Source organism: Pectinophora gossypiella, chromosome 17, assembly GCF_024362695.1.
Source record: "Pectinophora gossypiella chromosome 17, ilPecGoss1.1, whole genome shotgun sequence".
In the NCBI taxonomy this organism is placed as follows: Eukaryota; Metazoa; Arthropoda; class Insecta; order Lepidoptera; family Gelechiidae; genus Pectinophora; species Pectinophora gossypiella.
The window spans coordinates 11,683,171-11,698,101 of record NC_065420.1 but is presented as its reverse complement, the minus strand read 5'-3'; the positions used below and the strand labels follow the sequence as shown (position 1 = coordinate 11,698,101).

At 39.4% G+C, this 14,931-nt stretch overlaps 1 protein-coding gene across 1 annotated transcript in view; it reads right to left on the bottom strand.

Moving 5' to 3' along the window:
• Positions 1-14,931, bottom strand: part of LOC126374145 (cartilage oligomeric matrix protein) — a 53,166-nt gene that overhangs the window by 21,529 nt on the left and 16,706 nt on the right. Inside the window, exons 3-13 of the mRNA XM_050020613.1 lie at positions 12,234-12,401; positions 11,364-11,560; positions 9,741-10,035; positions 8,940-9,113; positions 6,755-6,871; positions 5,606-5,722; positions 4,717-4,836; positions 3,346-3,534; positions 2,577-2,812; positions 2,056-2,208; positions 1,381-1,587 (exon numbers count right to left, since the gene is read on the bottom strand). Coding sequence (XP_049876570.1) covers positions 1,381-1,587; positions 2,056-2,208; positions 2,577-2,812; positions 3,346-3,534; positions 4,717-4,836; positions 5,606-5,722; positions 6,755-6,871; positions 8,940-9,113; positions 9,741-10,035; positions 11,364-11,560; positions 12,234-12,401 — 1,973 coding nt within the window. The remainder of the gene's footprint in view (positions 1-1,380; positions 1,588-2,055; positions 2,209-2,576; positions 2,813-3,345; positions 3,535-4,716; positions 4,837-5,605; positions 5,723-6,754; positions 6,872-8,939; positions 9,114-9,740; positions 10,036-11,363; positions 11,561-12,233; positions 12,402-14,931) is intronic.

Genomic DNA, 14,931 nt, shown 5'->3' with positions numbered 1-14,931 from the left:
CAAATCATAACAAGAACAGACAACGAAAAATATCTAGGACTAATCTTAGACAACCAACTAACTTGGTTACCACACATCAAAAAACTTAAGGCCAAAATAACTTCTTTGACTGGAGCTCTGCGTAAAATAGTCCGCTGCCTGCCCCTAAATGTACGATATAGGTACAATTTATAATTCACTTGTAAAACCCCATATAGACTACCTCATAGAAATTTGGGGCTCCGCGGCTAAAACCAACTTAAACATTATACAAATAGCACAAAACAAATTAATAAAAGCATTATTTAAATTTGACTACCTAACACCCAGTAACATCATCTATAAAAAAACTAAAATAATGACCACAGCACAATCATACCACTATAATACCTGTATACTAATACGCAAAATACTAACTAAGGACATACACACAAATATTTCTTTTAGCAAAAGGAAGCATATACAAACGAGGCACGTATTAAGATCGGCAAATGACTTAATACTATCAACGTCACGCACTAACTATGGAAAAAGGGCCATAACATTTGAAGGGGCGCAGTTATATAATAAACTACCTAAAGATATAAAAGAATCAAAAAAAATACAAACATTTAAGAAATTATTAAAATATCACATAACCCAAACAAAGCCTTAAGCATTTTTATCGGATCTGTTATTGAAATCTATAATTGAAAATACCGAAACCCATAATGTCAAAACGAATAAAAAAAAAAAAATAAAAAAAAAAAATAACCTGATATTTGAATAGTGGAAATAACTAACCTAACCTACAGTTTTCGATTTTTGCGGTTTGTGTAGTTGTACGCTTTCACGATTATGGCAAGAAATGGTGTAGGTATATGCTTTCATATTATACTTACTAATCATAAATTCAAATTACTAATACAAATTCTTAATCATGACGTGAATTAAAGGTATAGCAAGTCGGATATGGATTTTAATAATAGATGTTTTATATGTTTTATTTGTATACAAGTTAAAAGAGTCTCCCATTTTTATCACAATCTTTACACAAATACAACATAATACAGTTAAAAATAAAATAAATATTTAAATATAGCATCAAAGTAATCAACATTATACAATACATATACATAACAATAATAAAAAAAGCATCTATAAATATTATGGTTACTCAAATAAATTAATAAAATAACTACCAAAACTCGATTGCCATACCATATCTAGTCAACGCAGATCTGTGTATTTTTGCCTTATGTTATGATCGAGAACTACCTTCCTTTAAAATAATAATCGTCCGCTTGTATTCTCTTCGCAATATTTTTGTACGTGTAACCTAAGTTCTCATATAAGTGAATTGTAAAATTCTTATGGGAAATAAATATCTTAAACCAGAGATATCAGGCCTGACCTACTTACCGGATGATTAGCAATACCGTCACCATCAGCGTCAGGGTCGCATGAGTCCCCAATGCCGTCTTTGTCAGCGTCTTCCTGCCCGGAGTTGGAGACTTCAGGACAGTTGTCGGCAGTGCAGTGGGGCTCGGAGCAGGGTAGTCGTTGGTCGGGATACCCGTCAAGGTCCCTGTCTGGACCGCATACGGTACCGTTACCTGCCCAGCCGGTCTGGAGAAGAGAATTTTATAAATTAGTACTACCCGAGACTTAAAAGGAAAGGAAAGGTTCAGTACGATCTACTCTGAACCGGCGTACGTGCATGAAACGATTGATGAATGTGGAGGAAGCAAAAGAAGTGTGTCAGGACAGAAGTGTGTTCTAAATGGAATGTCGCGAATGGAATGGAATTGAGTGAGACTCGGTTCAAGATAAACTATGAAAATCTGATTACTACGTAAATAACGACAAGACTAAAACAAACGAAAAAGATTTTCTATTTAACTTATTTATGATTTTTAATCAAGAAAAACGTAATAATAAATCCAACATTTTATCTATGACGTCACCGTCACGTCACGTATTTGTCCCTAAAAAAGTAGCATGGAGAATGCAACAAAGACCGTGGAAAGAGCGTGGCTCTTAAATTAGTGATGATGTGATGTATGTATTGTATGTATGTAAAAAAAGTCAACTTACAGCACAGACACACCTCTGGCCGTACCCACAGACGGCGTTGTAGCGTCGACAACGCGCCGGGTCACAGCGTTGTATTAGAGAGTCCGCATCGAAACATGGCCGCGAGGTGTTCACGTAGTAATTTCCACCGCACGGCACGCATGTGTATGATCCCTAACAAAAAAAGAATAAATATAATGATGCCTTCTGTAATGGTGTTAGGCAAACCAAAATCATTTTTTATATCTACAAACATGTGAATTACTTTTTTTCACTTCAGTTTTATTCATAGCCCGAAGCATTGTCAATTTGTCACCTTAAACAAACTGTTTGAACTGGGGGGTTAAAATTGCCACATCGAAGCAATTCATCTAAGAAAGCAAAGTCTCGGGAAGCATCCTCGCTGACATCACTCAGCGAGGATGCTTCCCGAGACGGGTGAAAATATTAAAAATCTGAATTCTGCATTCGGAGACTGGGCCCTTCATTAGTTGACTACATAAAAATAACTTATAATTATTTAGAACATTCCTCCAACTCACAGGGGTATTAACACAGAGCCGTCCTCTAGGGCAGGTGGCCCTGCCATCAGCACATTCATCCACATCTACACATTGCTCCCGGCGGCGCTCGTTGCCGGATCCTCTCCATCCCGAGCTCCCCTCATAGCCGATAGGACAGGGGCCGCAGGTGAACCCGCCGTCCTCATTCCGACAGGACACCAGGTCATCACAGGGGCGAATCAAATCGCATTCATCCATGTCTACGCAGGTGTAACCTGGGAGATGAACAATGATAAAGCACACCCTGGACACTCCGTACAAAAATATAATACTTACCGTGTAACTTCTAACGCGTAACACGTGAGTCCGCGCGTTTCCCGTCCACGCCTTATTTAAGCCTAAAACGCAGAGGGTGTGAAGTCGCCCCCTCCCCCCCCCCCTGCCCCCCCAAATAGGAATGGGTGCGGGGCGGAGAGTTACCATTCTATACGTAGTAGTATTCTTTATTCTATGGCTGTGCGTGTTTGAAACGATTGATGACAGTTAAGGAAGCAAGAGAAGTATGTCAGGATCGAAGCAAATGAAATTTCATAGTCTCTGCCCCGGTGGGAAATAGGCGTGAGTTTACGTATGTTATTCCAACGCCAGTCGCAGATAATGGTCAAAAACCCATGATTATAATTCGATCGCGAACCGCGCGGTTGCTGTGTCGCGGGGGCTGGTATTCTTTTATCTTAGTTTTGTATGAAACCGGCTACGAATATACTCTTACTAATTGTAGTCTATATGATGTGAACGCACTACTCACCATTCCACTCATAGCCCTGAGGACATCCTTCGCAGTCGTAGAAGGGGCTGGTTGAAGTGGGAGTGCATCTTCTATCAGCACAAGGTCTACGGGCGTCGCAGATATGCTGACACCTCTGCCCATCACCCACGTACCCATCAGGGCATGAACCACATCTGGGCCCCGATGCAGTTTCTGTGCATTCCACTCCTGACAAACACAAGTCATTGATTAGAATGACAGCAGGAACAGGACAGCGATACAGTTGTAATACTTGTACGAAAAAGACGTATGAAGTTGTACATTGTTCACTAAAGAAATAGTAACCTATTACAAAAGTATGGTAAGTTTTTCCTTTCCACTTATTTGTATGACAGTAATGCCGAACTTTCTGTTCTCTTTTCAAAATAAGAAGGAGGCACTTTCCGGGTATACAGGCTCTTAGTGACATCATAACGAAAATAGACATAAAAATCATAAACAACAATCATGGGCTCAATCATAAATATAATATATTATGATATCAAGTGGAACTTCCCGTCGCAAAAGTATAAAACGGAAAAAAAAACATGAATTTTGCGACGGAAAATTCCACTTGATATTAACTCAGAAACATGGTCTGAATCATCCCCCTCAGTATTCGTTACGATGGCACTAACACCCTGTATAGTGCTACTAATCGTATCCGACAACGGCGTCCTCAGTCCCTTTTCTCGTGAGCAACTTTCTCAACCTTCTCTTGGGTTTTCCGAGTAGGTGTAGTATTTAAGTTCTACAGTTATGATTTTATTAATAAATGCAGGTAATTTTCTTTAAACATCATAGAAGGAAAGATAGAAGGAAAGAGAGGAAGGGGAAGACCACGAAGAGCTTACATGGAACAGATTAAAGAAAAGGTTAACGTCGTGTCTTATAGGGAAGTCAAGGAATTGGCATTTGATAGACTGGAATGGAAGCATGAGGAGCTCGATGGCGCAGCGGTAAACGCGCTCGGTCTGCGATTGTTGAAGTTAAGCAACTTTCGCAAAGGCCGGTCATAGGATGGGTGACCACAAAAAAAAGTTTTCATCGCGAGCTCCTCCATGCTTCGGAAGGCACGTTAAGCCGTTGGTCCCGGCTGCATTAGCAGTCGTAAATAACCATCAATCCGCACTGGGCCCGCGTGATGGTTTAAGGCCCGATCTCCCTATCCATCCATAGGGAAGGCCCGTGCCCCAGCAGTGGGGACGTTAATGGGCTGATGATGAGACTGGAATGGAAAATACTACATCGACAAGAGCGTGGCTTTTAAATTGATGATGACGAATTTTCTTTACTGGTAGCTGAAGATAGTGTGTGTGCCTACAGGTCATTTTTAAGCTATCCTAAACCCATGTCCCCTTGATATCTTACCTTGGAAGCAAGAATTCGGTTGACATTCGAGCCGGTGGCATTGCTCTCCGTTTCCATGGTACCCACTCGGGCAAGGGCCGCAACGGTATCCTCCTTCCGGCATATCTTGGCATGGCACACCTTTTGGTAAAATTGTCTTGTTAGAAAAACTAAACCGTCAAACGAAATACGGACACGTCTGGACATTTTTGAAAACTTTGGTTTGAAAATAGCAAAATGAGGAATGAAGTTCAATATAATAGGTACGTAGTTAATCATCATCTCCCTAACATTATCCCGTTTTTCACAGGATCCGCTTACCTAACCTGAAGATGACAGGTCCGATGTTTTTACAGAAGCGACTGCCCGTCTGACCTTCCAACCCGCGAAGGGAAAACCAGCCCCATACAGGTTAGGTCACACACCTCCGAAAATGCATTTCTCGGGTGTGTAGGTTTCCTCGCGATGTTTTCCTTCGCCGTATACTTCATAATACGTAGTTAATGGTGCTAATTCCTACAGACGCCATCTAATTTTATTTTAAGTTATAAGTACCTGTCATTTTCTTATCCGTTGAAAAAGAAAGGGACGGGTAATCTACAGGCATAAAATGTATGGAATACACGTCAATTTTAAGCAGAAATCTAAAACAACCGTCTAAAAATTTTACACCGGCCAATAACCCGACAGAGTTAAGTAGACAGCACGTCAAACGGATTACATACCAGCGAGATGCCTATTTTATTCGCCCGGGTTATTCATTCGTTTTAAAATTAACTTGTTGACAATCATCCGTCCTTGTCCTTTTCGACGGATAAGAAAATGACGGATATAACTTAAAATTAGGCGGTGTCTGCAGGAATCGGGGCCTATAAACTAAACTTTTAACCCCCCTGATTGTGATACTCACGTCCTCCAAAGCAAGGGTTGGAACTGCAAGCGGAGTGACAAGTCTGCCCGTCACTGGTCTGTCTACCCGGACAGCGCTCGCAGCGGTAGCCTTGTTCCGAGTCTATACAGTACTCCACTACAAAAAACAATTTATTATTTTAGGTAAATATATTAAACAGCCTCCGTGGTCTAGTGGTTAGAGCGTTAGGCTCACGATCTGGAGGTCCGGGTTCGATTCCCGATGGGGACATTGTCGAAATCACTTTGTGAGACTGTCCTTTGTTTGGTAAGGACTTTTCAGGCTTGAATCACCTGATTGTCCGAAAAGTAAGATGATTCCGTGCTTCGGAGGGCACGTTAAGCCGTTGGTCCCGGCTATTAGCCGTAAAAACACCTCCACCAACCCGCATTGGAGCAGCGTGGTGGAGTATGCTCCATACCCCCTCTGGTTGATTGAGGGGAGGCCTGTGCCCATCAGTGAAACGTATAGGCTATTTTTTTTTTTAAAAAAAAAGGTAAATATACACAGTGGCCAAACTAGGAAAGGGAATTTTTGTGATGTTTGTTTTTCTATACACCCGTTAATGGCACCCATAGATATATCGACGTGACTTATTGTCACTTAAGGTGGTATTAACTAAGTACTTCGGCGAATGTAACTGCTGCCTTACCTTCCCCCCGAAAGAGAATATAATCACTACGTTTACCCAAAACATCTAAACTTAGGTCTAACACCGTCCCTTAAGCTTATTTTAATCGCATATTACATTTTTTTTTTTCTCTACTAGCCTTTACACTAATAGTAAATACATACATGTGTAAGGACTGTTTTAAAGCTTCGCCACATTATTGGCAACATGTTCCGAGCTACGGCAAACGCCCGCAGTATGACATGTCTCCTTTGTTACAGTAAGTACATTACGACTACTAGCGCCTTGTCACGCCGTCAGTGTGCCGAGAGCATTTTTCTTCTCTCCTCTTCTACAGTTGCTTATCTAGGCACATATCCTACCACCCCCCTTCAAAGGCATCAAAATCGTCTTTCCTTTTTCTTTTAGGCCTGTCTGTGCTGCGACTTCTATCTGTATGCACCCATTGTATGAGAGCTTTGCAAGACGAGGGCTTAATATATAAATTACATAATACATATATTGAATGTATCACTTACCACCAGAACAAGGTCTCCTGCTGCACGAGATGGGTCTGCAGCGGCGTCCGTCGCCCTCCATGCCTTGAGGACACGAGCCACATTCGAACCCAGTGGCCGTGTTGCGGCATTCCACACCTGAGCCATAACACCATTTCCAACATTGTCCAACCAAGTTTTGGTATTTGCAATGATATATTAAAAAGTTTTGTCTAAGGGTCCTATCAGATAGAAAGCGGTCACGCATTAAACAGTTCCGCGTTTGCGTTCTGCGTACTTTTTCTTTCTTTTTTTTAACGTGACTGATTATAGTTTTGCATCAAATGGCATTAACTACTAAGCATTAGCGCTGAGGGCTCTCACACGGTCGTCCTACGTGCCCTGTGTTGTATAACGCTACATAGACATCACAATACAATACGGATTAAAACACGAACGCGGAACGCTCGAACACTTTCGAGATGTCACAACACGGGCGGAGCACCGCTCCCTTGTCATAATGGACTGTGACATAAGTGCCGTGTCGCACGATGCATCGTGGGATGTCACAACGAAACGACAACGCATCTTGTTGCATGTCGTTATGTAAAGCTGTGATGCTCTGACGTCGCTATGGAGCCACAAAGCCATGTAAGATGTGTCTATTTTCTTTTATTGCTTGTTTGTCACACAATGCGTCTACTAGTACCTATAGGTATGTGAAAATATTTGACTCTGGTTAGAATGTATTTTAAAACCATGAGCAAAATCATGACGTGTCTAATGTAATTCCTACAAAACAATATTTCGATGACGTATTTTATAAAGGAGATTGACTACAGTGGTACGGGACTACGACCTATTTTTTACCAAAATTTGTCACTAAATACTGAGTAATAAATACTAAATCGAAGTTAAAAATATGCTGTATAAAGTTGTGGCTAATAACATTATTGTTCCAAATCCAAATCAACATTTTTAAACTGATTTTTTTTTTCAGTTTAAAAATGTTGATTTGGATTTGGAACAAAAATGTTATTAGCCACAACTTTATACAGCATATTTATAACTGCGTAATATGTATACACTTTGAAACCGTGTCACATTAACTTTTTTGATAAATTAAACCGTAAGTCTCGTTAAATGTCAAATATGATAGTGCGACAGAGTTCTAAAATGGGTACATGATATTGCTCATGACTGCACGCGCTTACATCACGGAATAGAAGACATTAAGGCCTCTTTTGTTCAATCTCCTTCGGTATGACTTTAAAATATGTGTGAGTTCTCCAGAAAGCACATTCAACTCCAATAAGCCCAAACAAAATTTGTTGGAGTTAAAGTTAAACAAACAGTTGAATCCTCAGTAATTCTCCGTCGAAATTGACTAATTGAATCTGTCTACAGAGTTACCAGGGACCCGGCTAATGAATTTCGAATAAATCAAATTAGCAAGGACATATTCATAAGTTTGAGCTAAGGCAAATCAAGCAACTTGACTTTCATTATCATAAATTAGGAAGCGTGGGTGCCCCTCGCAACTCTGTAGGCAGACGAACAATATACTTATAGAGTCATGGGTGTTGGGTCCAAAAAATAAAACGCGTAAATGAACACGACAGCTTTAATCAAAACCCACACTTTGATTATAAAGTTGCTTGATTTCCTTAACTTTAAATACTAAGTACATAAATGCAACGACACACGCGCTGTATAAAAAACTAAATAAAAAAAATAAAAATACATGCAAATCAAAGATTGTAAAAGTTAATAAAGTAATAGAAAAGATATCTTGAAATAAAGTTACAGTTAAAAGTGTTAAAAGTGAGGGAGAAGAAATTAACAAGGACCCTTCACAGGAAGTTGATACTATCATTAATGAAGAATAAGAATATGAAAAGAATAAGGAACCTGCATCACCACATACTGATACACTGTACGTTGGCCTTGATATCCAGACTAACTACTAGGAGTATTTTTAATTTTGCCGAATAACTTCTGTACTAATAGGGTATCAGACAGCAGTGTGATCCTCTAAGGTACTGTCTACGGACATATAATTATGCGGAATATTGACACCCTCGCGAACTAAAGCCATATATTTGTCAATTTTCTTTAAAGACATAGACAAGAGTTCGTCGTTGACGAAGTTGCTTTTAAAGAATCGCATATCAGTTATCAACCAATGGCAAAACAGGCCCTGAAAATACAACAGATGGTTAATAACCAGGGTAACATGAAGATCCGGAGCATCGTTCCACTGGTGGTGGAGTAGGCACACGGTGGCAACACTGGCGAAGCTGAGCCCGCAAGTTGTCTATTGTCCCCTTCTGCTCGCCCACTTCCCGGCGAAGGTGGTCTATGGTCTGACGGAGAAGTTGCAACTGGCGTATCACTTCGTCTGTGGAAGAAGACACATGAGTTATACTACAAACAAGAACCAAGGAGATTGCTAACCCCAATTAGGGTACTCATGGGCCACTGGCACTACAGATTCAACAAGCGCCTTCACATAATGGAGCTTACTGTGTGTGTCCCTTTGTGAGATGAGACGCTTATACATCTTACTCTGGAGGTGTAAGGCTCTAAAATATAGTAGCAGTTGAAATTGAGGAGTCACATAATGTACGCTCAGAATGCTATGGAGGTTTTCCTAAACATTAATTGCCAAGCGGATTTGTTTGGAGGATTTTTGAAACAGGGTCATTGTGACAATAGATCTTCAGCAGCTCGCAATGGCAGACGACCCTTCTTAATAAATAATGAAATAAAATACAACATACTATTGTCCATATTCCATGTCATCTTCTTCACGAAATGGTGCCAATGTAAGTGTGATATATACTACATCTTTGTCTTTTTGACGATGAGCTACTTATAGATCGATAGATAAAATACAATGGCCACAAGATACAGCTTTATATTTCTGAGAAACTTTCTGTTTTGACAGAATTATCTACTTTTATCATGCCTCCTTTAGGTTCCTTAGTCCTTCGTAATACGAAATTTTATAAGTATAATTTCTTACCGTCGCATGTTTCAATCCCGTTGGAAGGAATATCTCCTCTCTGCGTAGTCGGTTGAGGTAGAACTCCGTTCTCATCAATGTAGTTAGTTCTGTAGTCATCTCCTTGCATCTGCTCTTCTCTCTTGTTTCTAGCGTTATTCGCTATAAAGTCCTTTACGTCTAACATGTCGGAATCATCATCCACAACGACCGTAGTTGGAGGCCTGATCGAATCGTCTGGACGGTCGCAACTTAAAGATGACAAAGCTGCTCTCTCGTTTCCATATATTTCTACTGGTGCGTTTTCTTCACGGTACTGTATAATAATAAAATATACTTTAAATACATACAGTCATGCTACAGAACCCTGTCGCACTATCATATTTGACATGTAATGAGACTTACAGTTTAATTTGTCAAAAAAGTTAATGTGACATGGTTTCAAAGTGTATACAAATTAGTACTCGTGACCGTACATATGACATACATGTGGGATAATGAAATAACCCGGATATTTTTTAATGTCTTTACTCCTACCGAAATTCTCCCTCCCGTCCGACATCGCACCAAAGACTTCCCTTTCTTACTTTTAAAATCTCACTACGTCCCATTCATTAACCATCCTCCTTTCATACCATTAACAATCAAATTCCCATTCATTTTTCTTACATAGCATTCTTACTTTCCTACATACATACATAAATTCACGCCACTATTTCCCACCAGGGAAGCAGAGACTATAGAATTCCATTTGCGTCAACCTTGACATACCTCTCATGCTTCCTCCACATCCATCAATCGTTTCATAGACGCACACCGGTTCAGAGTAGATCGTACTAAACCTTTTTAAGGACACCCCAATTTGGTCAATGTAGGTTGCATTTCAAATGTTGCTATTGTTACGATAATGTGGAGAGTAAATTATAATATTATTAAGTATGCTAATAGATATAGTCGTTTAATACTATAAAATGTTTACGCCTTTCCTTATTGTCTTGTTTTATAGTTTACTGCCCACATAGTTTTAAATGATTAACATATTAATTTATTGCGAAAAAAAAAAAATCTTTATTCATAAAAACATAACAAAGTTCGTTGACGAGACTTCCCAGTAAGTAACAGTAGTACTTGTGTTGGGAATGACTCGCAACCTCCCTTTGGATGGCACAATCGGAGAATAATAAAATAAAAACTAGAACTAATAAAATAAAAACCAACTTAAAACTAGAAACAAGATTACGACTGATTACGAGAAAGGATATTATGAGTTAACGTGTTCCAGGACAGAGCGTCGAGAAACGAACGACGAAATCGAATTTGATGTGACACATCTTATCTGTCGACGATAGTGTTTCATCTTCAATTTATGTCCGACACCGTTAAAGAGCCGGAAATCATAATACAAAATATGGTAGAATGAAGTATTAGTGTAGTTTTTTCAAATATTGTAAAGTTTTGTAGGATTTTAGACTGATTTTAGCCTCACGCCTTTCGACGCAATACAGGAACGTGTTAAGCTTCACCCGTCAGTCTTACTTTAGTCTTCAATCGTATGGGCGTCAGACGTCACACACACAGATGCGCGTGTACGATAACGTCAATGTGTAGTGTCTAAATAAACCGATGTGTTTTGTAATAACTTACCAGTTTCAATTTCTGATTAGCCAACAATTTCAGTAAGTTGTGGGTAGCAGGCATGGTGTGCCAGTGGAGGCGCTTGCAGCCTACGAAGAGTTGTACTCTCTCAGGGTACACTACTAGGACTAAAGTGCTCCGAGGGTGGGATCCTAGGCCCCACGAAACAGACTTCAAACTGCCTCCGCGAAGACTTTCCAAGGACACTGTAACCATATACAATTATTGTTAAGTTAAAGACTATCAACCCGCACTGGAGCAGCGTGGTGGAGTATACTCAATACCCCCTACGGTTGAATGAGAGGAGGCCTGTGTCCAGCCCGCAGTAGGACGTACTCATATGGATTATTTATGTTAGGTATAAATAAAGAAGCAAGTAACTCAGAAAGTTGTACTTTGTTGATTTATACCGATAATACCTTTCATTCACCCTCCTTCTAAGCTTCGGAGGGCACGTAAATTTACCGGTCCGGCTATTGTCAATTGAATGAGTGAATGAATGAATGAGTATTTATTCGCATATCAATTGCAAAGCAATCAATCAATTACTTATAGAAAATAAATGAATGCAAGATATACAAAATTGTTCAGTATGATAAAAATTTAAAATGTTAAGTGAATATAAAATGTTAGGTCACATTACCATCAGATGTGATTGGAATACAAAACAAAACAAAAATCGTTTAGCCAAATCTCAACCTCCGGGGCTTGGAAACTCAGGCGAATGGATTGACAAACATCTCCACCAACCCCCAATGAAACAGACTGGTGGATTATGCTGAATACCCCTTCCGGTTGTTTGAGGGGAGGTCTCCGGTGTGGTCGCAAATATCTTTTTCCAAAATCATGAGCTGTCAATCTATTATCTTTCTCCCTCACCCTTATTGCTTTTCCGGTTGTAATAAAGCGAGATGGCAGCATCATCAGCTCCCTTGGCGTGGAGCAGTTCTTCTCTCCTGCCGGTGCCATGTGGACCACGGATGAGGATCGCCACCTCTCCGTCTTGAGGAGTGGACGCCGCTGCGGCTATAACGTCATTCGTTGCTTCTAGGAAATACAATGATATCATTAGTATGTTTGTTGTATATCCTGCGAAACAAGAGACACAGCACTGGTTTGTAACTCAACTTCACAAAATAATTACCTACTTTCTCATTACTCGGGTAAGTACATAATTAGTCCAAAATACAATGTAATGGCAGAAGCATATATAAAAATAATTGATGCTTTATATTTGGGTCACATTGGCCCCGATTCCTGCAGACACCGCCTAATTTTATTTTAAGTTATATCCGTCATTTTCATATCCGTCGAAAAGGAAAGGGACGGATGATTCACAGCTCTTAATTTTAGGAAGAATGAGTAAATGAATGAATAACCCGGGCGAATCAAAAAGGTATGTCGCTGGTATGCAATCCGTTTGACATGCTGTCTACTTAACTGTGTCGGGTTATTGGCAAATGTAACATTTTTAGACGGTTGTTTTAAATTTGTGCTTAAAATTGACGTGTGTTCCATAAATTTAATGCTTGTCGATTACCCGTCCTTTTCCTTTTCGGCGGATAAGAAAATGACAGATATAACTTAAAATAAAATTAGATGGTATTTACAGGAATTAGCACCATTATGTATAGAATTACGTTGCTACCTCCTCTTAATTTTGATCAGAATCAGAATAATAATGGGGCGAAGTATAATTCTGCCTGGGTGTAATAAAAAGGGTCATCATTAATACCCAAAAACAAAGATAAAATGTGCATATGTCTGTTATCCATGAAATTAGAAGGTTAAACGAAGGAAAATGTGTACAGAAAAAAAAATTAAAATCAGTGTTGCCCTCTGGGTAAATTTTCACTGAACCCTGGCCTTTTTTGGAGAACTGCGGCACCCATATACCTTTATGTTTTTCAACTAAATATTAATGTAATGTGTGTATATCTTCATGTTGTAAATGTATATGTGTGTCGTAGATTTTACCTGAATAAACTTTTTTATTATTATTTTTTTTTTTACAGCGCCATCTATATTGTTTTTGAGGAAAGTCCCTCATTGGTTATGAGCTCGTCATAACGTAACAGAGTATTCTATAAACCTTTCAATACCAGGATGATCCGGTTGGAAGACCTTCCAATCTCTGACCAGATATGCAGACGCTAGACAAACGGACCTTTCAAATCTTCAGGTTAGGTAAGCGGACACTGTGAAAACGGGATAACTCTTGGGAGATGATGTTCAAATATTTTGAAGCATGAAACAAGACGGGATTTTTTTTTTTTTTGACGTAACTTATTGTAGATTTGCCGCAGATGGCATTAACTACCTACTTGGCCGGAGAAATGGGGAGCGCTGAAGGCTCTCACCCGGTACAACGTTTAAGACAACAGGCCTGAGGGTGCCCAGTTGGGCGCGAACCTCGGCTCAGGGCGTCGTCTGAGAGGGAAAATATTTGAATGAATTAATCAACCCTAGTGGGTCGATAGCGATAAGCGCTGAATGAGGGAAATCGTCGACCACGCCGGCGGGGTCGGTATCGGGGTCCTGAAGTGTTTGGTGTCGCGAGCTGATTGGCTGCCTCTATGGCTAGAGTAATCGGGTATGAAACAAGACGGGAAGCAACTTTGAAGATTACATTAAAATAAGTAAAATGTACACTATACTGTGTACCTACTATAGATATCCATAAGACAACAATCGAAGAAATTGGTACCAAATGTCAACAGTTCAATAGATAAGTGTGATATTGAATTGAATTCGTGAATTACAGATAAGAGTGCTTCAACCCAGTGAACTGTGTTTATGTTGAAAGATTGTTGCTAAACAGATTATGATGCTGGTAAAATACTTAATTATAGAATGTAAATAATTAAGAAAGCAGACACACCAATTTTTAGTGACTTGGCGACGGTAGGAATTTATAAGAGTAGAAACAGATTATATGAACTTTATGAAAAAAGAACATACAAGCCTAGCGACACAATAAAAAAAAATAATTACATATAAAATGTTTTTTCAGTAAAGCGTAATTTTTAGTATATATGGATTATATTATATTGAGTATTTATTAATATATGTACGTATAGTATAGAGTATTTATTATAATATTAACTTTAGTTTTACTTTTAGGTACTTATTTATTTTTTATTGCACCATCCCGCATCCAAGTTGTTTGTAAATGTTTGTTTCCTTTTGGTGGTTGCCTGGAAGAAATTGCTCTAGAGCAATAAGGCCGCCCAAATTGTACTGTATTCATGTGTTATGTCTGATTGTTGAAATTTTAGTTCTGTGCAATAAAGTATATTTGATTTGATTTGATTAATTTGGCGAAAGAGTGTTGGTTGGGGAGGTCATGACGTTCTTCTTATCGTGTGGGTTGTGAGGTGGAATACCAGCCTCATCATCCCTGGTGTCAGGGATTGAGCCGCCAAAGGGCATGACATGGCTCATGTAACGATTACTCACTTACATCAGTAAATAGAAACCGGGCCAATAAATAAATGTAGAGTTACGCACGCGCACGGGACAATATTTAAATTTAGAATAACACGCTTGTATTCCCGAAGGGGTAGGCAGAGAAGTC